This window comes from Ctenopharyngodon idella, chromosome 8, assembly GCF_019924925.1.
Source record: "Ctenopharyngodon idella isolate HZGC_01 chromosome 8, HZGC01, whole genome shotgun sequence".
Lineage (NCBI taxonomy): Eukaryota > Metazoa > Chordata > Actinopteri > Cypriniformes > Xenocyprididae > Ctenopharyngodon > Ctenopharyngodon idella.
In genome coordinates this window covers 4,635,622-4,659,050 of record NC_067227.1, presented here as the reverse complement: position 1 = coordinate 4,659,050, position 23,429 = coordinate 4,635,622, and the positions used below count along the sequence as shown (strand labels likewise).

The 23,429-nt window shown below is 35.0% G+C and overlaps 1 protein-coding gene across 1 annotated transcript; it reads right to left on the bottom strand.

The window, feature by feature from the left end:
• Positions 1–1,124: 1,124 nt before the first annotated feature.
• On the bottom strand, positions 1,125–23,217 carry plod1a (procollagen-lysine, 2-oxoglutarate 5-dioxygenase 1a). The gene is made up of 19 exons (XM_051901882.1): positions 22,961–23,217; positions 22,181–22,272; positions 20,985–21,118; positions 20,718–20,881; positions 19,337–19,449; positions 19,081–19,144; positions 16,325–16,422; positions 16,140–16,241; positions 15,255–15,386; positions 14,077–14,198; positions 13,804–13,908; positions 8,034–8,159; positions 7,182–7,323; positions 6,937–7,050; positions 6,752–6,817; positions 5,755–5,859; positions 5,507–5,653; positions 3,583–3,708; positions 1,125–2,014 (listed from the first exon to the last, which is right to left on the bottom strand). Exons 1-19 carry the CDS (start codon positions 23,043–23,045, stop codon positions 1,859–1,861), a joined length of 2,193 nt encoding a protein of 730 aa, XP_051757842.1. The 5' UTR covers positions 23,046–23,217; the 3' UTR covers positions 1,125–1,858.
• Positions 23,218–23,429: the final 212 nt, after the last annotated feature.

Below are 23,429 nucleotides of genomic sequence, written 5' to 3'. Positions count from 1 at the left end.
GCCTGCATGTGTAAAATGTAGCGGTAATATATAATAAACTATATTATAATATAGTATATATATCAGTATAATATATTAAAATATTGTATTATGAAATATAGCGATTTTGCATTGCATTAACAACAAACCCCTCACTCAGTATAAAATCCCGCCCCCAAAGATTTGTCAGCCAATCCCATGTGAGCAATTCGGAACGTGCAAAATGATTGACAGGGGGGAAGGATTCCGATTCGTTAAGAAAGGGCGGGCCGCTCCCCCACTCTTTATAGAGACTAGCTGTCATAGAGACGTGAAATTTTCAGTGATATCTGAAAATATTTATTTCGTATTTATAGTCTCTATACGTGTATATATATAGTCTCTATACGTGTCTAAAACGTTATAATATTCCTAAGAAACTAAAGGAGACATTGGTGAAATTATAAACCTGACATACCAACAGTTTTATATTCATTATATTATAATCAAATTTATTATTTTATAATCAAATATGACATACCAACAGTTTTATATTCATTATTTTATATATTATAATCAAATGTATTATTTTATAATCAAATATGTTTACCAGCAAGGGCGAAGTGATTATATCTCATAACAGTCCTCAAGCATGTTGATCCAGCGATGTCCTCGTATTAATAAACTCAAAAATCCTCTACTGGAAGAGCTTTCCCGAAGACTGTTGATGCACTACAAGCTGAACGAAACTGAAACAAGATCCGTAATAACGAAATAAATGTTCATGCACTGTTCATCAGACTGTTGACCATCAAAGCAATGCTGCTAAATAACTATCTTGACAAAAAAGCTGATGTATGTATTTGACGTTAATATGATGTGTTTGTAGCTCGACGTTAAAGATAAATATGCGTTTTAATAATTTATTCCTTATCTATCTAACAGCTCTGCTATTACTTGGTCGCCATTATCTTAGCAATTAGCTTCTAACGTTGGTTAGATGTCTTACGTCATGTATGTGCGACGGTTTTCATTTGACAGAAATATTTTCCTTCCGCACGGGGGTGCTCAGCGGTTCATATAAGCCAATCCTTCATGGAGGCGCATTCATATTTTATTCATTGAAATGCTTTGTATATGGCATACAAACACAAATTCACCTAAAATACTTTCATATTAATATTTAATTGTGATATTAATAATATATCCAGTAAAAAGGAAACATTTTCCAGTCATCAAAACAACTGTGATTGGTCCATCCTGACCAGCGAAGTGAAAAGTTACAGGTAGCACGTGACTACTGTGAACGCAGCATAATCCCCGTCATTTTCTAGAAGGGCCCAAGAAAGTGAATGTTTCCCCAAGAAAATTTTTTATTTGTACCATTAACCATTATGAATTTTTCTCGTTTTTATTGTGTTTTCTTCCAAAAATCCATGGCATGACTGATTCATAAACACGACAAGAACAAGCAACATTAAGCAGTAAGAAAACAAACCATATGCCAGACTGTTTTCAAACAGCAGCACCAATTACCTGAAGGGCATCAATAAAGAAAACAACTCCTGTGAATGTCAAAGCAAGGACAGATATTATTGAAATCCACATCGTCTGTATGGAATACTCCCTTCAATAAATGACAATAAATAAATGAGTAAAATGCCACTGCATATACATGACATATTGCATAGTGATCTGTAAAACTGCTTTCAACATCATTATCAAAAGATGCCTTTATGTTACAAAAAATGTGGAAAATATATATACACACTGACATATTCACAATGTAAGGCACTGCGTCAAAATGTTCTTGTTGATTATTTTTCTAGCCTCCAGTGGGACTATGCACTCAAGAGTCTTCTGAATTCAAAGCAAATTCAAGATTCCAATAAAAAGAAGTTCAAGGATCCACAAATGAGACAGCGATGTATCTAACCCCCTCCACAGTGGGCAGACCCTCATGGTAGTGAGTGAGGCGTCCAGGGTGCATGAGCGCCCAGCCCTTCCTGGGAGCTTTAATGGAGCAGTCGTACCTCAAGAACCGACAGCCGCCACCCTGAACACAAAATCATTGATCGTTAATACAATGTGCTCTTGTTCTATCAAACTGCTTCAAAATAGCAGAAACAAAAGTTAACATTTTACAAACATGAAAAAGGAGAGAAACAGGACATAAAAATACTATAATAATTTACATCCCAACAAGTAGAATGAAAGGCCTTCCCATGCCAGAGACGCATTTGTGTTTTAACACTTGGAAAATCTAAGAAAGTTCCTGCATGTCTCCACATTTCAAGCTTTCAGGAGAGCTGCAGGTCAAGACATGCTGCTGTGTTACGATAAGAACATTTTACAAATGCATAGCTTAAATTTAAGATATGAAGTAAACCTACGTTTATAGTACTGTAGGTTTCATTCTGTATACAAAACTACACTGAAAAAAATGATACACTGGACCAAATAAAAAAAATGCTTTAATTTGTTACAGCCAATTTTTAATAGTTTTTCACAAATTATATTTTAGTTATAAGTTTTAACTATTTGTTATATAATTAATACATTTTTATGTATGTGTGTGTGTATATATATATATATATATATATATATGTACGTATTCAGATTTTTTTCATGCAAACTATTATAACTTAAACTTACAGGGAATTTTTTTTTTTTTTTTAAATGAAGACTAAAAAAGCTGTCAGCAGTTTAGTGATGCTGACGTCCTCAGCCTAAAAAATAGCTCCATTCTTCACTATAATGCTAACACAGTGTAATTGAAACAGTTCTAAATACCAACATAACTGAACATTAAACACTATCAAGTCTCTCCCTTTTTAGTTCAGAAGAAATTGAAATTGGTTGTGTAGATCACAAATAATATAACTGACTGTTGTCATACGCAGTTGACGTTGTGAACGCAGAGTTCAGAGCTTCCATGTTCTACATCAGAATGCCGGCTCATTATTGGCCGGCTCCTGCATCCACATCACATGCATGCATCATGGTGTTTATGTTAACAGCGTCGGCCAATACTGAGCTGTACTGCATTCACTGCGTCATGACAACATTTCAAATTGTTAAATAATTGTTTATTTTTTGGGTTGAACCATTGTAGTCAAGGTTATCCACTGTAGTCACATGGACTATTTTAACAATGTCTTTACTACCTTTCTGGACTTCATAAGGTACAATGACATTGCTGCCTATGTGTGGTTCAGAAACCCTCGGATTTCATCAAAAATGTCTTACTTTGTGTCCTGAAGATGAACGAAGGACTTACGGGTTTGGGACAACATGAGAGTGAGTAATTAATGACAGAAATTTAATTTTTGGGTGAACTAACACTTTAATCAATATATTTTCTTTAGACACAAGCCAAAATGTTACTTAATGTAGGTCAATATAATATATATTTTTTGGCTTTTTACAACTACTTAAACAAAATTGTTTCTTTTATTTTTTTCCCCATGCGGAGTGTTCAAACTGAACAAAACAGAAACCATGATTTTCGATAAGACCAATATAAAAACGCACTTGGTCAATATAAATAACGCAGTCGTTTCACTTTTTTAGTGTAAAAAACAAGTATTTAACACGTAGCACAGCCACCTGATAATCACTCACCTGATAATCAATCCCCACTTGATTGAGAGCTATATTGACAGTGAAAGTGGAAGCGTCATGATGTGGTCTTAATGAAGGCTGTTCATCAGGTTTATATCGAACGACAAATGCCAGATCAAACTGAGCCTGCAGGAGACAATCACACAGACAGATGCAGAGTCATCATGCAGCATTCACGTGTAGAGGATCAGCTGGCCCAAAGAAAAATTAGAAAGACCTCCGTTCTGAAACGTATTGCGATCACAAGGATAAAATAATTCTCAAATATCTTGTTTCACCAGAAATATGTCACATGTATGGCAATAACACCGCTTCATACTGACTTTAAGGTATATCATGCAAACATCACCCGACTGAATATTCAGGAATGTCTAATATTTACACTACTGTTCAAAATAATAAAAAAAATTTAATGTATTTGATTGACAAATGAAGAATGTATTCGAATGATGGGTGGTGGTCTCCCTGTCGGTCTGTTTGCGATGGCATGGGGACCCATTAAGCGCGGTGCCTGGTGCAGTCGCACCAGTTACACCGTCCTAAGGACAGCCCTGCATGTGACACTGAAGACTGGAATAATGACTGCTGAAAATTCAGAGGAATAAATTTCATTTAAAACATATTAAAATATAAAACAGGAGCCGTATTCACAAAACATTTTAGCTTACCACTAAGATTTCTCCTAAATAACAGTAAAAGTTCTCAGGTCAGAGTTTCCTCTTAAAATCTATTCACAAAGCTGCTGAGACAAACTTTTGCTAAGGAATAGAGAGAAGTCTTAAGCTAAGAGTAAGGACGGGGTTGACCTCGTTGCTATGGACACTTACTAACTATGCCCACAGTGATTGTAGGCTAAGTGTCATTAATTAAACAAGTATATGTTCAGCAAATTGTCAGCCTCATGTCTGCATCTCGGGAGATTGCAGAATTCAAGCAACAAATAATGTTTTATAAACAAAGTTCGGGAGGAGCACGTTCATATGGTCTATCTAATCAGCTTGAAAGGAGGCATATATACACAGCCGACTCACCTAGTTACCTGACAGTTTTCTGCATCCCCCCACCACCCCGACTCCTCACTTTCGGCTGGTTCCTATTCCCAGCCGGGATAGGGGGGAGCACTCTGGGTTTGGGCTAAATTCCGAGCTCAGAGCCTCTCCTCGGACAGCACGCCAAATACGCTTATTTTACTCTATTTGATCATTTGTAAGTGTGAACTTGTGAAAACAACTGCCACAGGTAATAGGACATTATTTAATAATTTATTTATTGAATATTTATTCTGGGTGTTTTTGACTTTTTATTATGATAGGACAGTGAGTGGACAGGAAGCGAAGTGGAAAAGAGAAAGTAGGGACGGAATCGATTTGGGAAAGGTCCACAAGCCAAAACTCGAACTAGGGTCATGCGAGCTGCCCACAAGGCTATCAGTGCCCATGACAGGATGTTATTTTAAACTTGGCTGCAATGTTTTATTCTCCATCATTCAATGTATTTTGCCTGTACGTAAATGAACCTTTATGTTATGTCATAGCAGATTCAAATCTATAAATCAAAAAAATATAATAAAATTTATTGCATTTATGAAGAAAAGGCTCATCACCCAAGGCTCAATCACCTATTGTTGTACAGTGTCTTTGGGCGGATTGCTGGGGCGGATTGCTGAGGCGGATTGCTGGCAACAACCATTTTAGGATTGTTTGTGATTTGGTCTTAATCACTTAGGAGTCTTCTTGCGAATACGACCCCAGTTCTTGTAATAATATTTCACAATATTTTACTGTATTTTTTAATTCAATAAATGCAGCCTTGGTGAGAGACTTCTTTCAAAAACATTAAAAATCTGAATTATTCCAAACTGGTAGTGTACTTCAAGACAAATATAATTAGTTTTTCAATGTCAGGAGAACAAAGAAAGGCTTACCCTTGTGTAGTACCCTGGAAACATTTTCTCGGTGACCGGCGCTATATAATCCAAAAGGAACTTTTGCCATTCTTTTTCATAGCCCACTTGATTCATGTGGATATCAATTGTGGGTACGTTCTCATATCCACCTTGGATCCTGGTGTCCTAAAAGTACAACAACAACAAACAAAAAAAAAACAGTTTTCTCAAAAAAATACTAAGGTAAGGCAATGGGGATGAAACAGAGAAAAACAACAAGAACATACCACATTTCCACCTCCTGACCACTGGCCAAAATTTTCCATTTCTTCAACAAGATGATTGCAGCCCACATCGGTCAAAACAGGGAACCAGTACACATCAGGGCACGGCTACACAGAGAATTCCAAATAAGCATTTAGGTTTGGTGATTTTAACAAACCCCTAACACCTAAAAATACTAGTAACACTTTATTTCGATGGTCCACTTTAGACATTCTACTAACTATAAGTAACTTTGCAACTACATGTCAACTAACTCTCATTAGAGTATTAGTAGTCTGTTAGGGTTCGGGTTAGTAGATTAAGTTGACATGTAGTTGCAAAGTTACTTATAGTCAGAATAAACCATCACAATAAAGTTTTAGCAGATATTAAGCAGACAGTCTATTAATACACTAATGAGAGTTAGTTGACATGTAGTTGCAAAGTTGCTTGTAGTTAGTATGTCTAAAGTGGACCATCAAAATAAAGAGTTACCAAAATAGACACTATGGTTCAAAAGTTTGGGGTTGGTAATATTGTGAAATATTATTACACTTTAAGATACCTGTTTTCTCTTTTAATGTATTTTAACATGTAATTTATTCCTGTGATGCAAAGCTGAATTTTCAGCATCGTTACTCCAGTCTTCAGTGTCACATGATCCTTCAGAAATCATTCTAATATGCTGATTTTCCACTCAAAAAACATTTCTTATTATTATATCAATGTTGAAAACAGCTGTGCTGCTTAATATTTTTGTGAAAACCATAAATATTTTGAGGATTCTTTAAATAGAAAATTCAAATTGTATCAAATGTATCAATTTTGATCAATTAAATGCATCCTTGCTGAATAAAAGTATTAATTTCTTTAAAAACAAATCCTACTCCAAACTTTTTGTGTAGTTTATACCTTCTCAAGGGCAGGATAATAATCTTATAATACAGTATTTAATATTAAAAACTATATATTAAAATCTTTGGAAAATGCTATTATTGTATGCCTTGGGTAAATACTCACCGTTTCTATAAGCCCATCTCTCAAAATTTTGGAATAATTCTCATGAATGTATCTTTCCTCCCATTCCTGTTCCACAGGGGGAAAAAAGAACAAAAAGGGAAAAACAAACAGTAAATAAACAATAAAGTAAGAATCTCTTGTATAATATTTCAATAAAGATTGTCTGAAATTATATTTTATCTTACCACAGGATTTTCAAAGATCTGCCAGAGATCATTGTGCAAATGATTTGCCTCGTAATTGTCAGTTGATAAAACTCGACCGAAAGTGTGCATATTTGTTACAAACATAAAGACACCCTAGAAATGAAAAAAAATAAATAAAAACATATCAATCAATGAAAGCAAAGTAATTGGTAGTTTATTACACTTATCACTAAGTGATTTCTTATGGTGATTTGTGCCATATTTATTTGAGTTTAATGTCTGACCTTGTTCCGAACGTTGGCGCAGAAGGCCATATCTGGATCAAGCGTTGCGGATTCAAACAGGTCAGGAGCTTTGAGGTCAGTCCTCAATGTATCCGCTTTTACCAGGAATATGTTAGAGACGTATGGCACATTCCACAAACCCCTGTTGAGGCACCAGAGAATGATCACATATTTGCCATTCATCCTGGTTTGATGAATTTCAAAGACTTCTTTATATTTTTAGAGCAGTGAAATGCACTCATCATTTTACATACTAAAGAAAATGCTCAAATTAGATAGCTGAGAAAAAACATGCACATATACATACATCTCTGTGGATTCTCTATGATATCACATGACTGTTTAAAGGCTTAGTTCACCCAAAAATGAAATTTCTGTCATTAAGTACTTACCCTCATGTCGTCCTAAACCTGTAAGTCCTTCGTTCATCTTCAGAACACAAATTGAGATATTTTTGATGAAATCCGAGGGTATCTGATTCACACATAGGCAGCAACGACATTGCACCTTTTGAGGTCCAGAAAGGTACTAAAGACATCATTAAAACTGTCGACATGACTACAGTGGTTCAACCTTAATGTTATGAAGCAACGAGAGTATTCATAAATATTAAGGTTGAACCACTGTTGTCACGTCGACCGTTTTAATGATGTCTTTAGTACCTTTCTGGACCTCGAAAGGTCCCCTCGGATTTCAATAAAAATATCTTAATTTGTGTTCCTAAGATGAACAAAAGTCTTACGGGTTTGGGACGACATGAGGGTGAGTACTTATTGACAGAAATTACATTTTTGGGTGAACTAACCCTTTAAAATAAAAGGAACAAATAACAGGAACTAAAAATCAACTTACACGCGGCGTCCTTGAACTATGTCCACGTAATCCTCTGACCTGGCGTAGTACCCGTCTGCACTGAGCGCACCCCAGAAGTTTGTCCACAGTCTCCCAGGTTTGGTCATCATTGGTGCAATGAAAGGCCTGTGAGGTTCATAAAAAATAATGATTATAATCAAAGAAATAAAGATCCATTAGAAACTAGTGTGATAACTAGAAGTTTCTCCACCTAGAAACCACAACTTTACAACTCAAATACTAAGCATTTTAATGAATAATACACAGTGTTGGGGGTAAAGCATTACAAGTAATGTGAGTTAAGTAATCAGATTACTTTTTCCAAGTAACAAGTAAAGTAACACATTACTTTAAAATTTACAAAATATCTGAGTAACTTTTTCAAATAAGTAAAGCAAGTTACTTTGTTTTCCCATTTATTGACTGGCAGCTCTTCTGTTGGGAGTAAATGCAGAGGTGTTTTTTGTGCTGTGTGAACATAATGGTTATTGTAGTTCTAGACTAAATGTGAACATGCATATACTCATCTCACTTGCACAAAAACACATTCAGTATTCATCAAAATGAATAAAACAGTGAAATACAAACAGAATATTACACAAACACGCAATAATTATATATGTTAAATAATACAATTTAATCTCACTTTATGAACCAATGTTTTTGCTGTTGACATTCGATGATCCAATTCAATGATACAAATAATCAGCATCATTGAGCTGCGCCCTCTACTGTACAGGTGTGAATTTGCATTAACTCCAGTCTGAGGCTTATTCATTTCACTATTAATGTGAAAGGGCCTTTACGTTTGCCAAAACAGAACTTTTGTAGGGTTTTTTTGTTATTAAATAAACAAGCAAGTCCAGCTCAGGTGAGAAAAAGTAACGCAAAAGTAATGTAACGCATTACTTTCCATATTAAGTAAATAAGTAACACAATTAGTTAGGTAAAGCAATATTATAACGCATTATTTTTGAAAGTAACTTTCCCCAACCCTGATGACACATAAACACTGTAATAAAACACAGACTTAACATTTCTGCTTTTAAAAATCCTCCAGAATGCCTTGACTTCATGCTTTCATTGCAAGTGCATTAGTGTAGGTGCAGTATTTGTGTGTACTTACAAACACAAGCTGTCCATAGAGCTTTACTTGTTACTTGTATTAGTTCACTTTCAAATGAAAATTATCCCAAGCTTTACTGACCCTCAAGCCATCCTAGGTGTATATGACTTTCTTCTTTCTGATGAACACAATCTGAGAAATATTAATAAATATCCTGACGCATTCGAGCTTTATAATGGCAGTGAACGGAACCAACGAGTATGAAGCTGAAGAAAGTGCATCCATCCATCAAAAACGTACTCCACATGGCTCCAGGCGGTTAAAAAAGGCTTTCTGAAGTGAAGCCATGCGTTTGTGTAAAAAAATATCCATATTTAACAAGTTATGAAGTAAAATATCTAGTTTCCGCCAGACCGCCTTCCGTATTCAGCGTACAAAGAAAGTGTAAAACTCTCGCAGTTCAAAAAGCTTACGATACGTCCTACGCCTTCCCTATTCAACTTACGGAAAAAGTGTAACTGACTCAATGCCAGTTTACACTTTCTTCATAACTTGAATACACTGTAAACCCTAATGCTCAAAATACTTAACTGGTTTGAGTAGGACAAACTTAAATTGAACAAATTAGTTCAGTTAAATTAACTGCTATGAGTATTTAGAACTTTCTTTTTATTTTGAGTTCACAGCACTGACATATTTCAAGTAAACTGAACTATTTCATTGTTGAGTTGTATGAATTCATTTCTTTTAATTTAGACTAACTTAAGTTTAACTGAATTTGGACTGGGATTTCTATTTCCCAGCATGCTTTGCCCATGACACTCGAAAGGGAGAGTAAATGCTAAAATTAAGTGTTATATAATGTTTTTTTGTGTGTGTGTGTGCAAGATTAATGGTAAGGGAGATTTAGTAGTGATTAATGTTTTGTTATGCTAATTTAGAAGAGTTTCTGTTAATGTGGGTTTTGGAGAGTGACCATCATGGTGACAAGTAGCGAATGCAGCTTGGTATGAGAGCAGTAAGTTACATGTTTTAAGTTGCTGTACTCATTCAGTAAGTGCTATATACCATGCTATTGTTAACATATTAGCAAGTTGGCATTTTTTGTATTTTCTTAGGGTTTACAGTGAAGTAATTAAACTCATTTGATTTGCAAGAACTCAAAATAAAAAAGTTAACTAAAATATTTACTAAAAAACTAAATATTTTATGTTAATTGCTATCAAAATGAGTTGGCTAACTCAGTACTTCAAGTTAGGAGCAATTAACATGCATGAGTACTACAAACTCAAAACTTGATAGTTCTGCTTACTTAAAATTGGAAACATCATAACTCAAAAAATTTGATGTAACTGATTACCTCAAATTTTTTGAGTTAGCCCAACTTATTCGGGTTTACAGTGTACGAAAGGCAGTCTGGTGGAAGTTAGATATTTTACTTCATAACTTGTTAAATATGGATTTATTTATTTTTACACAAATCACTTCAGAAGGCCTTTATTAACCCCCCGGAGTCGTGTGGAGTACATGTTTATGATGGATGGATATGGATGGAAGCACTTTCTTCAGCTCATACTCGTGACCCCTGTTAACTGCCATTATAAAGCTCGGATGTGTCAGGATATTTATTAAAATATCTCAGATTGTGTTCATCAGAAAGAAGAAAGTAATATATAACTAGGATGACTTGAGGGTGAGTAAAGCTTGGGCTAATTTTCTTTTTAAAGTGAACTAATCCTTTTTTTAAAGCCCCAAATACTACAGTACTACAATACTACAATACTACATTACTATAGTGGGGATCGAAAGTTTGGGCACCCCTGGTAAAAATTTGTATTAATGTGCATAAAGAAGCCAAGAAAAGATGGAAAAATCTCCAAAAGGCATCAAATTACAGATTAGACATTCTTATAATGTGTCAAAAAAGTTAGATTTTATTTCCATCATTTACACTTTCAAAATAACAGAAAACAAAAAAATGGCATCTGCAAAAGTTTGGGCACCCTGCAGAGTTAATACCTTGTACTGCCACCTTTGGCAAGTATCACAGCTTGTAAACGCTTTTTGTAGCCAGCCAAGAGTCTTTCAATTCTTGTTTGAGGTATCTTCGCCCATTCTTCCTTACAAAAGTCTTCCAGTTCTTTGAGATTTCTGGGCTGTCTGTCACGCACTGCTCTTTTAAGGTCTATCCATAGATTTTCAATTATGTTGAGGTCAGGAGATTGTGAAGGCCATGGCAAAACCTTCAGTTTACGCCTCTTGATGTAATCCACTGTGGATTTTAAGGTGTGTTTAGGATCATTGTCCATTTGTAGAAGCCATCCTTTCTTTAACTTCAGCTTTTTCACAGATGGCATCAAGTTAGCATCCAAAATTTGCTGAAATTTTATTGAATCCATTTTTCCTTCTACTCGTGAAATGTTCCCTGTGCCACTGGCTGCAATACAACCCCAAAGCATGATTGATCCACCCCCATGCTTAACAGTTGGACAGAGGTTCTTTTCATTAAATTCTGTGCCCTTTCTTCTCAAAACGTACCTTTGCTCATTCCGGCCAAAAAGTTCTATTTTAACCTCATCGGTCCACAGAACTTGTTTCCAAAATGCATCAGGCTTATCTATATGTTCATTTGCAAACTTCAAACGCTGATTTTTGTGGTGAGGACGTAGAAGAGGTTTTCTTCTGATGACTCTTCCATGAAGACCATATTTGTACAAGTATCTCTTTATAGTGGAATAGTGTACCACAACTCCAGTGTCTGCCAGATCTTTCTGGAGGGATCGTGCAGTCAAACGTGGGTTTTGACTTGCTTTTCTCACAATCCTGCGAGCTGTTCTGTCTGATATTTTTCTTGGTCTTCCAGATCTTGCTTTAACTTCCACTGTTCCTGATGACTGCCATTTCTTAATTAAATTCCAAACAGAGGATATTGGCATCTGAAAACGCTTTGCTATCTTCTTATAGCCTTCTCCTGCTTTGTGAGTGTCAACTATTTTCAGTTTCAGTTTTCTAGACAACTGCTTAGAAGAACCCATGGTGCTGATTGTTGGGGCAAGGTCAGATGAGTCTGGGCATTTAAAACCTTTGAGATTAACATCACCTGGTCTTTCCAGACGATGATTGAGAACGATCCATGACATTGTCAAGTCTCAGCTTTCCAAAGGGGGCGGTGCATGCTATAAACTCTGCAGGGTGCCCAAACTTTTGCAGACGCCATTTTTTTGTTTTCTGTTATTTTGAAAGTGTAAATGATGGAAATAAAATCTAACTTTTTTGACATATTATAAGAATGTCTAATCTGTAATTCAATGCCTTTTGGAGATTTTTCCATCTTTTCTTGGCTTCTTTATGCACATTAATACAAATTTTTACCTGGGGTGCCCAAACTTTCGATCCCCACTGTATACACTACCGTTCAAAAGTTTGGGGTCTGTAAGCAGCACATATTAAGCAGCACAGCTGCTTTTTTTAACATTGATAATAATCAGGGGCCGTATTCACAAAACATCTTAAGGCTAAAAGTAGCTCCTAAATCGCAGATTTAGGAGACACTCTTAAAAAATAATGGGCGTGTCAGTCCTAATTTTAGGAGTCCTAAATTTTTGCTCTAAGAGTATTTCACAAAGCATTTAAATCTCTGAAACACTAGGAGTAGAGGACTCCTAGTCACTAAGACCAAATCACAAACAGTCCTAATCCACCCAAAGACACTGTACACCATTGAGGCAATAGCGATAGAGCCTTAGGTGCTGAACTTTTTCTTCAAAAATGCAATACATTTTGATTTATAGATTTAAATCTACGATGAGGCGCCAAAAATAAATCTTTAACAAATAAATAAATATTGTCCGATTACCTGTGGCAGTGGTTTTTATGAGTTCACACTTACAAATGATTGAATAGAGTAATAAAATATATAATAAGCGTATTTGGTGTATTGTCCAAGGGGATCGAGGGCTCCGAGCTTGGAATCCAAACCCAAAGTTCTCCCCATATCCCCAGCCGAGAGTGAGGGACGGGGTGGCAGAGGGATGCAGAAAACTGTCAAAGTAGGCGATTCGAGTTTTAATATGGAAGCATGACACCTCATTCTATAATATTTCTATGATTAAATCGCTGACTCCTCCCCCATCAGCCAATCACTGTGTGTATACTCCATAGCAACGAGGTCAACCCCGCCCTTAATCTTAGCTTAAGACTTCTCTCTATTCCTCAGTAAAAGTTTGTCTCAGTAGCTTTGTGAATAGGTTTTAAGAGAAAACTCTTAGCTAAGAACTTTTACTGCTATTTAGGAGAACTCTTAGCGGTAAGATAAAATGTTTTGTGAATACGGCCCCAGAAATGTTACTCGAGCAGCAAATCAGCATAATAGAATGACTTCTTAAGAATCATGTGACACTGAATAATAGAGTAATAATGCTGAAAATTCAGCTTTGATCACAGGAATAAATTGCATTTTAAAATACATTATAATAGAAAACAGTTTTTTTAAATTGTAAAAATATTCCACAATATTACTGTTTTTACTGCTTTTTGATCCAATAAATGCCATTGTGGTGAGCATAAGAGACTTCATTAAAAAACAAAAAAAATTAAACAGTAGTGTATTTCATTAGAGGACATGAACTCAATAAAGAAAACTGCCACAATTTGCCTTCATTTGTCAAGTACACTCAATTCTTTACGTCTTACTTATTCACTTACTTATTGAGCTCAATTAGGATTTTAAGTGTGTCCTCATTCTTTAAAACCACGTCTACATCTATGCTGAAGAAGTATTCACAGTCAATGTCCTCTCGACACATATCGCTGCAATAAAAAAAAGAAAAAGAAAATTAATGGAATATTCAAAGCATAGAAGTGCCATTTATACAATGACAAACTGTTTCCCAGTTTCCATATGGTGTTTAGTTGCAACATATTAAAATGTACTTGATTTTAATAAAAATTAATTCTGAATTTAAAAAGCACGCTTACAAGCCAATATTACGTGAGGTCACAGGCTCTATATCCTCCTCTGGTCCAATCAGCTTCACACCCTGGTATTCAGACTCGTGATGCTCTAGAAATGTAAGCACTTGTTGTTCGTGGTGTGATTCCTACAAAAGAAATTATTCAGAAGTATTGTCCCTCATTATTATGTAATGAATATAAAAAAGAGCAATGACAATAATGAATGTCAACATAGGCAATTCGATCCATTAACAAATAAAAGAAAAAAGCTGTTCAACAACATTTAATCTGATCTGATCTACCTTTAACAATGAAGACCCAACTTATGAAAAGAAGATAATATGATACTCATCAGGAAATTAAACAGGACAGGATAGGAGTATCAGTTTCCTGATAATGATCTTATTCACATGGTCTGTTTCACTTAACTCTTAGTTCTGTCATGACAACTCTAGGAGTGTTTGGCATGGTAATGGATATGACAACGTTCATATGTTTGGTTTTGGTGGAATAGATCCGATACGCTGCTGCTGCTGCTGCTGTTATTGCTGCTGATGTGTGCACGTAAGACATGCTTCTGCTGTACATGAATTACCCATAGCAGATCCATACAGGTGGAGCTGGGGAAGGTGGAGGGTTTCTGAAAGCGTGCTGTAATGCTACAGAAAATGCTGACCAAGTATTTTCAGGTTGAGCAGCGAGCTCATTGGCTACTGATACAGCAGGAACCAATCAGCTATGCCCTATAGAGAATGATGTGATTGCAAGCTGAGTTAAGGACTTATTAGCCTGCGCTATCTAGAGTTTCATGACAGAACTTTATTTAAATTGTTCATTTTATATAGAATTAGCACATTATAGATAGATTCCAATAAAGACTGTCAAATTGTAAGAGCTTAACTGGCAACACTTTGTAAACATTAGTAAATGCATTAGCTAATATGAACTAACAATGAACAATATGAGTAGTATATTTTTAAAGCATTTATTAATGTTAGTTCATTGTTCATAGTAGTTCACAGTGCATTAACTAATGTTTACAAATACAACTTTTGATTTTAAAAATATATTATTAAAAGTTGTTAGTTATTAGTCCATTGTTAGTTCATGAAAACTAATGTAGTTAACAAATGAAGCGGTAACACTTTAATAAGGTTTAAAAAGTGCATACAGGAGTCATAAATCTGCATGTAATATTTTACCTGATTGTAAATGAATAATCTGAGTCGGTTTTTGGGGTATTTGAGATTAAGTAAGCGCTCAAAGAACACAGTGACGAAGGGAGTGGGCTGCTGGATGAAGATCCCAATGACCACTACAGGATATTCACTCTCCTGCAGACAAAAGCAACAACAACAACAAAAAAACAGGCAAACAATTAATACACCAAACAATTATTCAGCTAAAGTTTAATCTAAATCAAAACACATATGTTTTAAGTCTCTATAGACGCTTCTATGAATGCTTATAGTGTAAAGTTATTAAAAATGGCTTTTATTGGTGTAAATTAAAGTAGTTAGTTTGATTGTATATCATTTTAACATTTTAATAATTATTTTAATCAGTCTAATATTTTTTATCAATTTAACACAATCTACTGTATATATATAATCCAGCTTTTTTATTTCAATTTTAGATTTTTTGTTTTATTATACAATATGCAGTATCAACAATCATATTTAATGTGACTTAATCAGTCTGACTAAAGGGTCTTTTTAAGGGTCAGATCAGGTATAAACAGCTCTTTAAAGTAACAACTACACCGTGTCAATATTTACATTATTATCATGATTATTTAAAAAGGTGTACGGAGCCCCGCCCATGACATGCAGAAGAACAAAATATATATACTGTGGCCACAAATTAAGAATTCATTCCCATTCCTTAATAATGTGTGGCCGCATTTTATAAAACAAGGGAACTAATTAATCAGTCAATGCAAGGGAAGGAATTCTTAATTCGTGGTTGGCCACAATATTTTTTTCCCCCTTCATGTCATGTGTCTGTAAAAGTGGACTTGAAATTATTTATTAAAATGGGAAACTGATGGGAAACTGTGGTAATAGTAGTAAATGTAAAAGGCCTACTTGGAGTCCAGAAAGCGGACGCAGATCCTCATTAGAAATTGTGCAGCCAGTCTCAAATGTCCACAGATTTGGGATATAGTTCCCTAGGTAGTTTATCTGAAGCTGAAAGAAACGGCATGTAATAAAAATGATTAAACTGAAAAAGACAGCTTATTTATTTGGATCATGACAGAAAATCGATTTACTTTGGTGGGTCCGTTGCCATGTATAATAACGGGTAGCGTGTCATAAAGTACATTTCTGGCTCGCACACGTCCATCTTCAAATTTCAGCACAACTTCATCTGTTCATGCAATAACAAAAATGATTATTAAAAAATATTAATATTCAGATTAATATTCTATGCAATCATTAAGTTATACAGTTATCTATAAATCATGAATTCTGTTTGAATCATTGTGTGGTAAGTTAAATAGCCATAAATATCCACAGGCCCATTTAAAAAGGATTTTCTTCACAAATGTTTGGATGAATCTCTCTTGGGTATCTGTAATGGATACATCTGATCTTGAAAGCATAAAAAAAGCTTTTGAAACAGTCTTTTGAAGCTTAAACAGTGAACTTTTCACTGTTCACATGAATTCCAATGGATCTGATATTACCATTAAGATGAATGAGGTATTCATAGCAACGTTCAAAGTTTAATGTTTCCTTTCTTTATTGATTCTTAATGTTCTTCTTTTTTATTACCAAAGTTCTATTACTAAAAGTTAATATTTATTATATAATCAATATTTATATAAATACTAGAAAAAGTTGTCTGCTCAACTGTGCTCTTTCTTGCAAAAAAAAAAAAAAACGAACAAGGCTGCATCTCAATACTAGTTTTACTTGATCTTAGTGCTGCATTCAACACTTTAACAAGAGTATGACATACTCTTAAGTCAATTACAAAATTACACTGCTATTCGGGGACAGGCATTAAGGTGGTTTAGATCATACCTATCAGACCGTTCCCATTTTGTTTATTTAAACAGGGAATTATCTAAGTTATCGTCAGTAAATTATGGAGTGCCACATGGGTCTGTTTTAGGCCCTCTACTACTTTCAATATACATGCTATCTCTCAGTAATATGTTACACGTTATATGTACCTACTGTACTGATAGCAGTAAATTATGCATAATCACAGGAAACTAACACTAAACCAAACCCTAATCTTAAACCTGACCAGGGATGGAAATTAATTTGTGCCTGGGGCAAAAATGCCACCAAAATGAACAAAAATGGCTCCCGAATTCAAGAAACTGGGGCAAAAATAGTCCCTGCACAATTAAACTAAATCTATTAGGGCTGTCATGATTTGCATTGCAAGTTGATTGCAGCATTAAATCTGGTCTTGCACTAAACTGAAGCAGACCACTTGAGTGATGTGGAAGATTCTTTGCCCGCTTTATGAATATAATTTCGTTACGCTTTATTTTAAGGTGTCCGTGTTACAGTGTAATTATACATTTAAGTACTGAGTAATACTACATGTAAAATACTACATGTATTTAATATAGGGTAAGAGTTAGGATTAGGGTGTGTTTTAGGGTTAGTTGCATGTAATTATACACAATTTATAGTAATTACTATAGTAAATACATGAAACATGTCTAACAAGGACACTGTAAAATAAAGTTACCTATAATTGTTCTCCGGTTTGAAAAAAGATGTGAAGTCTTGATATTCTCAAAATCAACAACCCAAACACAAAAATGTTTATGTATTCTATTAATCAAAATTAATAATCATTATTACGTTACAATAATCAACAATAATAACTTTTGTCAATAAAAGCAGCCCCACCCTGTAATGAGTTCCTATTTTTTAATTTAATAATATATTTACTTTATGTAGGCTATTTACATTATGCACTTCTTGTGTAAATACGTGTATGCCACTTTTGATCAGCACTGTAAATGAATTGATCAGTCTGTGTAAATGAACATAAATGCCACGTCCGATGCAGCTGACGTCAATTCCAGGGGGCAAATATAGTCTCTTAATGAAAAAGTTAATTTCTGACCCTAACTCTAAGCCTATAAGTACATCTTGTTAATGAATATATTACTCAGTACTTAAACATATGATGAATTCTATCAGAATACACTTTTAGAACCAGAAAAAAAAAATTTCCAGACATTTTCTAAAGAGCTCTGTTATTCCCGAATCAAACGTATGAATTTGTCATGAATTTCAAAATGAATCTCAAGGTTAAAATGTGTGGTGTATAATTTCTCAGGTCAATAGGTCTGTTAATTTAGAAAGACATTTTAAACAGAAATACTGAAACATGCAAAGAGTATTTATATGAACTAGTAGTTTACAAACTCTTGTTTTCTTTATGGTTATTAATCTCATACGTATGACAGCATACCTGAATATTTATGGTGCTCTAACAGCCTTTTCCCAGGCAAAATGTACAGTGTATTCTTTAAGCCAAACTATACAGTAGTTTCAGTGTCGCACACCTGGGATGTAACATCCTGCTGAGATGGTGTACGTGTGCACAGGCACATCTTACAGTTAGCTCTAGCATTCCAGCCACAAATGCCATTACAGGCAACTGGGAAACTCGCTCTCCTCCCACAATCTGGCAGAGAGTCAAAACTACAGCTGCCAGTCGAATAAAAACAGAAGAGCTTTAGTCCACATGAAAGCAATCAGCATTTGAGACCCTCAGCAAAGCATTTCATTAGCGGTTCCTCATTAAACTGAAAGGTTACAGAAAGAGGAAACTTCCCAGCAGGTATCAGAGAGCAAGAACTGTACTGACGCTGCACTTTGGAGAGCATAAAACAGGATGTTCTCCTTTAGAGAGCTGATGCTAGTGAGAATTTTGCAGAAGCCTCTTTAAAGTCTCCATAGAGTTTATGATAGAACTCATCTCCAGTTAAAATCTTATAACAGCTGTATTTCTAAATCAGGCAGTGAGAATGCAAAATGACACACTTACCAAGAGCTCCATGAAGATTCTGGAACAATCTGCACTTGTTGTCAAGAGTTATATTTATGGACTTCTAAAGAGGAAATTAGAGGGAAGAAGAAAACGCAACATTCACAAATTTAATATGTGTCATTACTGAAAACTGTGAACTTGTGTGTATTCTGTAAACAAGGCAACATCTTCTAAAACAGAGCAGTAAAGTTTTAGGAAACCACACCATGGTTGCCACCACTTAAAATATAAACTATGCCAAAACAACACTCACTCTTTTCTCTGGGTTGATATATATCTTGGTGAAAAAGAGTTGGTCGCTGTCACTATCTGCTCCTGACCAGTCAGAAACCATCTCTTTAAGGTTGGGTGCATAACCAATGAAGCCTAGAAAAAAGAAAACACCCAGCATTACAATGGGAAATGCCTATAAATAGATGCAAAACGTGTTATTATCTGGTTTAGATGTGAAACTGGATGATTTAAAGAGAGTGAATTTTCAGAGAGGCAACAGATGACAATACAGACCGTAAAAAGTATGTCCTGATTATTTCACAGCTGTTAATCTCTGACATCACCCTATAAATATGAATATTTCTGGAATATTCTCAGAGATTGTGAAAAAGGAAATTTAAAAAAAGAAGAAGCCTCAAACTTCTTGGTAAGCAATTCTTAGTAAATGTAACTCTCTTCAAACACGAGAATGTGAGCCAATCACAATTATATTCAACCACTAAATTATAAGATTAAAATAGATTTTGGTTGGTTGTATGTTTGGTATTAGCTATTGCATGATGAATTATTAAACATTAATAGCACATTATTAGCATTCATCAACTGTAAAACCAAAAATATGATAATTGCTGATTCCAGAGTTTTGAAATAAACAAACCCCAATTGAAGCACCTACTGTCTTCTGAAAAAATCATTCTTCTTACTGTAATCAGAACTGTGAAGTACAATTGTATATATGTCATAGTTGTAATTTAATTTAACAATTTTATCTTGCCAGGACAATGATTTTTATTGCAGTTTTACAGTAATGAGAATGAGCGGTGGTTAATTGTCATAAAAATACAATCATAATGATCCAAAAAAGAGCCTCTTTGTATTTAAATGAAATATATTTACTCCTTTAATTTTGTGGCGAAATATATGGTGCATTCAAGTCATGTCAGAAAGATCGTAGATGCAATGAATGTAGTGTCTTGTGTGTGTATATATATATATATATATATATATATAAAACTATGTTTCATGTACAAAATGTGATGGTATTGTACAATTACTATAGAATATATAACGATTAAGGTTACAGTGAATTCATCAAAAACATTAAAAAAGCAAAAACACACCTAATGTGCATTCTTTATTAGTAGAATAAAAAATATTACTGTTTTATAGAAAAAGACATTGACTTATTCCAACTAAGAGTGATTTGAACACACCTGACGTTGTAATTACGCATTTCCAACTCAGTAATACAAACTTCCCAGGAGGACTTGAACGCACCAATAACTCTGACATGTCATTGTGAGATTTATGTATAAATGATTTGTAAACTTTCATTTTCATCCAAAACTATACAAAATTGAGCTAACAGAGCATACAGTATGTCTAAAGCTCTTCAATGATAATCAAAAAGAGAGCAATACCTCCTGCTCCAAGGAACCTCTTCCCTTCCCTGACATGAGGATGTTTGTCTTCCAGGTGACGGTCTGGCCAGATGAGCGTCTCGGCAGAAAACACAACTTTGTGTTTGGCCTGCTGAAACTTCTTCAGCAGCTCTTTTGGACCAGAAGAAAAGATTACATCATAGCTGTGGAAAGCCAGAGCGTAAATAATTGTTACTGTCAATGATCAACACTGACATATCAACATACTCTAGATATAATGTATTTAATTATAATGGACATAATTACCTCTCCACAAAAAGAATGATTTTGTTCTCCTCGTGTATCTCCTCCAGAGCAGACTTCAGCAGGCGCACTTTCTGCCCTCCACCTGGAGGCAACATGTAATCTCCACCTTTCCATGTTTCACCCTTTCCGAGAACCTAAAAAAAACGCAAAGGAATGTCAGGCATCAGTCTGCAGATTATAGACTTTAAAGTGTTATATAGGGTCCATCTAACAAAAATGTCAGGGTCATATTTCACCCTGAAATCATACAAATTAACGTCACACTTTAGATTAGGGTCTAATTTTCACTATTAACTATGACTTTTGCCTCAATAAACTCCTAATTACTGCTTATTAATAGTTAGTAAGGTATTGAGTAGGATTAAGAGGTGTAGAATATGGTAAAATGCAGAATAAGGCATTAATATGTGCTTTATAAGTACTAATAAACAACCAATATCCTAGTAATATGCATGCTATCCCCAAACTAAAGTGTAACCGAAATAACATTTTACATTAAGAAAACCAATCTTAAACCTTTTTATTTTTTTATTTTAATTAAATTTAACAAAATAAGTATGACAGGATGATACTAAACTAATAGAATAATGAAAATTACACACAAAATATTTAAATCAGCACAAATTGAAGGAAATAAGGATTTATACTGTTAGTATATCATTATGTTTGTGTGTACTATAGCAAATATAACTGATTTTCTTGATTATGGCATTACGGGGATTATAACCTGGATTTACCCAATAAAGTTAAGCAAAGACGTAAAGGGATAGTTCACCCAAAAATGAAAATTTTGTCATCATTTACTCACCCTCAAGTTGTTCCAAACATGTATGAGTTTCTTTCTTCTGTTGAACACAAAAGAAGATATTTTTGAAGAATGTTGGTAACCAAACAGCTTTGGGGCAGCATTAACTTCCATAGTATTTGTTTTTCCCATAATATATAGAAGTCAATGCCCCACAAGTGTTTGGTTACAGACATTCTTCAAAATATCTTATTTTGAGTTCAGCAGAAGAAAGAAACTCATACATGTTTGGAACAACTTGAGGGTGAGAAAATGATGACAAAATTTTCATTTTTGGGTGAACTATCCCTTTAAATAAAACTTTCCACTTTATTAACATGCTCAATGTTTAACTGAACATTACAATATTCATTACTTTTTCAAAGGGAAACGGTTGGAAAAAGTGCCTCACCTTGATGGTGTAATTGAAGAGTTTTGCGGATCTCATAAAACGTCTGAAGCCATCAGTCTCCTGCGTGGCTACAGTCAGCACTAGAAGATCTCCTGAGAAACAGAAAACACAAATCAGAGTGGATTTCGTCAAACTTCTCCACATCTGCTCAGTTCTTCTGCCTACGTGCTGGAAGAGCACATCCTAATGGGTATCCCGCATCTCTTGTGAGGATCAGACAGGAACTCCATGCACAGCTGGAATATTAACATACTTTTGTACGGTATTTAAACCTAGCGCAAGAAAGCCAGTTCTGCCGCAAAAGTGATTTATACGAATATGTTTTCTACCACATGTAGGCTACTGTGTGAATTGTTTTTTTGTTTTGTTCTTTTGCCATGCAATTTACAAGCATTCCTGTTTACCTAGACAATAAATCTGTTTACGAGAGAAAACTAACGCGTAGGTACAATGTAACAAATGTATTTTGCACTTTTTGGTGCTCCTTTTGCGCACAACTACAGTTTGAGACATGAAGTAAACTGTTTGCACTGTTATAGTGTAATTTTGTTCTAATTTATCATCATAAACTGATCTCGGCGGCACTGCTATCTGCATGAAGGGGTCCACGTCAGCGGCGTGAGTCCGTAACGCCTGGCTAACTTTACCTAGCAAGTCAGGTTTGCAACGACCCCTTACAATGAATCATGGTAAAAAATTGTAGTAGTGAGTTACATTATCATGTACAGAAGCGGTGTGAGGTTTATCTAAGACTGTGATAAGCTGAAATCATAGCCTTACCCTCGGGGATCAAGCCCTGCTGATTGCAGTGAAGCGGAGAGAAGGTCGCAAACAAACACACGAGAAAGATCAGAACTTCTTTCATGTTCGGATCAGTTAATCTTCAGACCGTTACAGTAACGGCGACTGATGAAATAAGGCCTTTCCTCGAGGGAAAGTTAGTTATATTCCCGTACAAACACAGCCTGCCCACTTCTGCCTTAGTGCCTTTCCCCACCCCTCGATCCCTGAACACCACACGTACAGAAAGAGCTCAGTTAGCACCAGAAACAACAATCAGTAAATTCAACACAGAATATCTATCTATCTATCTATCTATCTATCAGAACATTTTACACACAAATTGAGAGAGGGATAGTTGTCACACATTTTTACTCCGGTTAATATTTCTCAGAGTAGGTTAAAGTAGGCCTAAAAGAAAAAAAACTTAACTTTTCCACCGTTATTACCCTTGGAAAAAAAAAAAAAA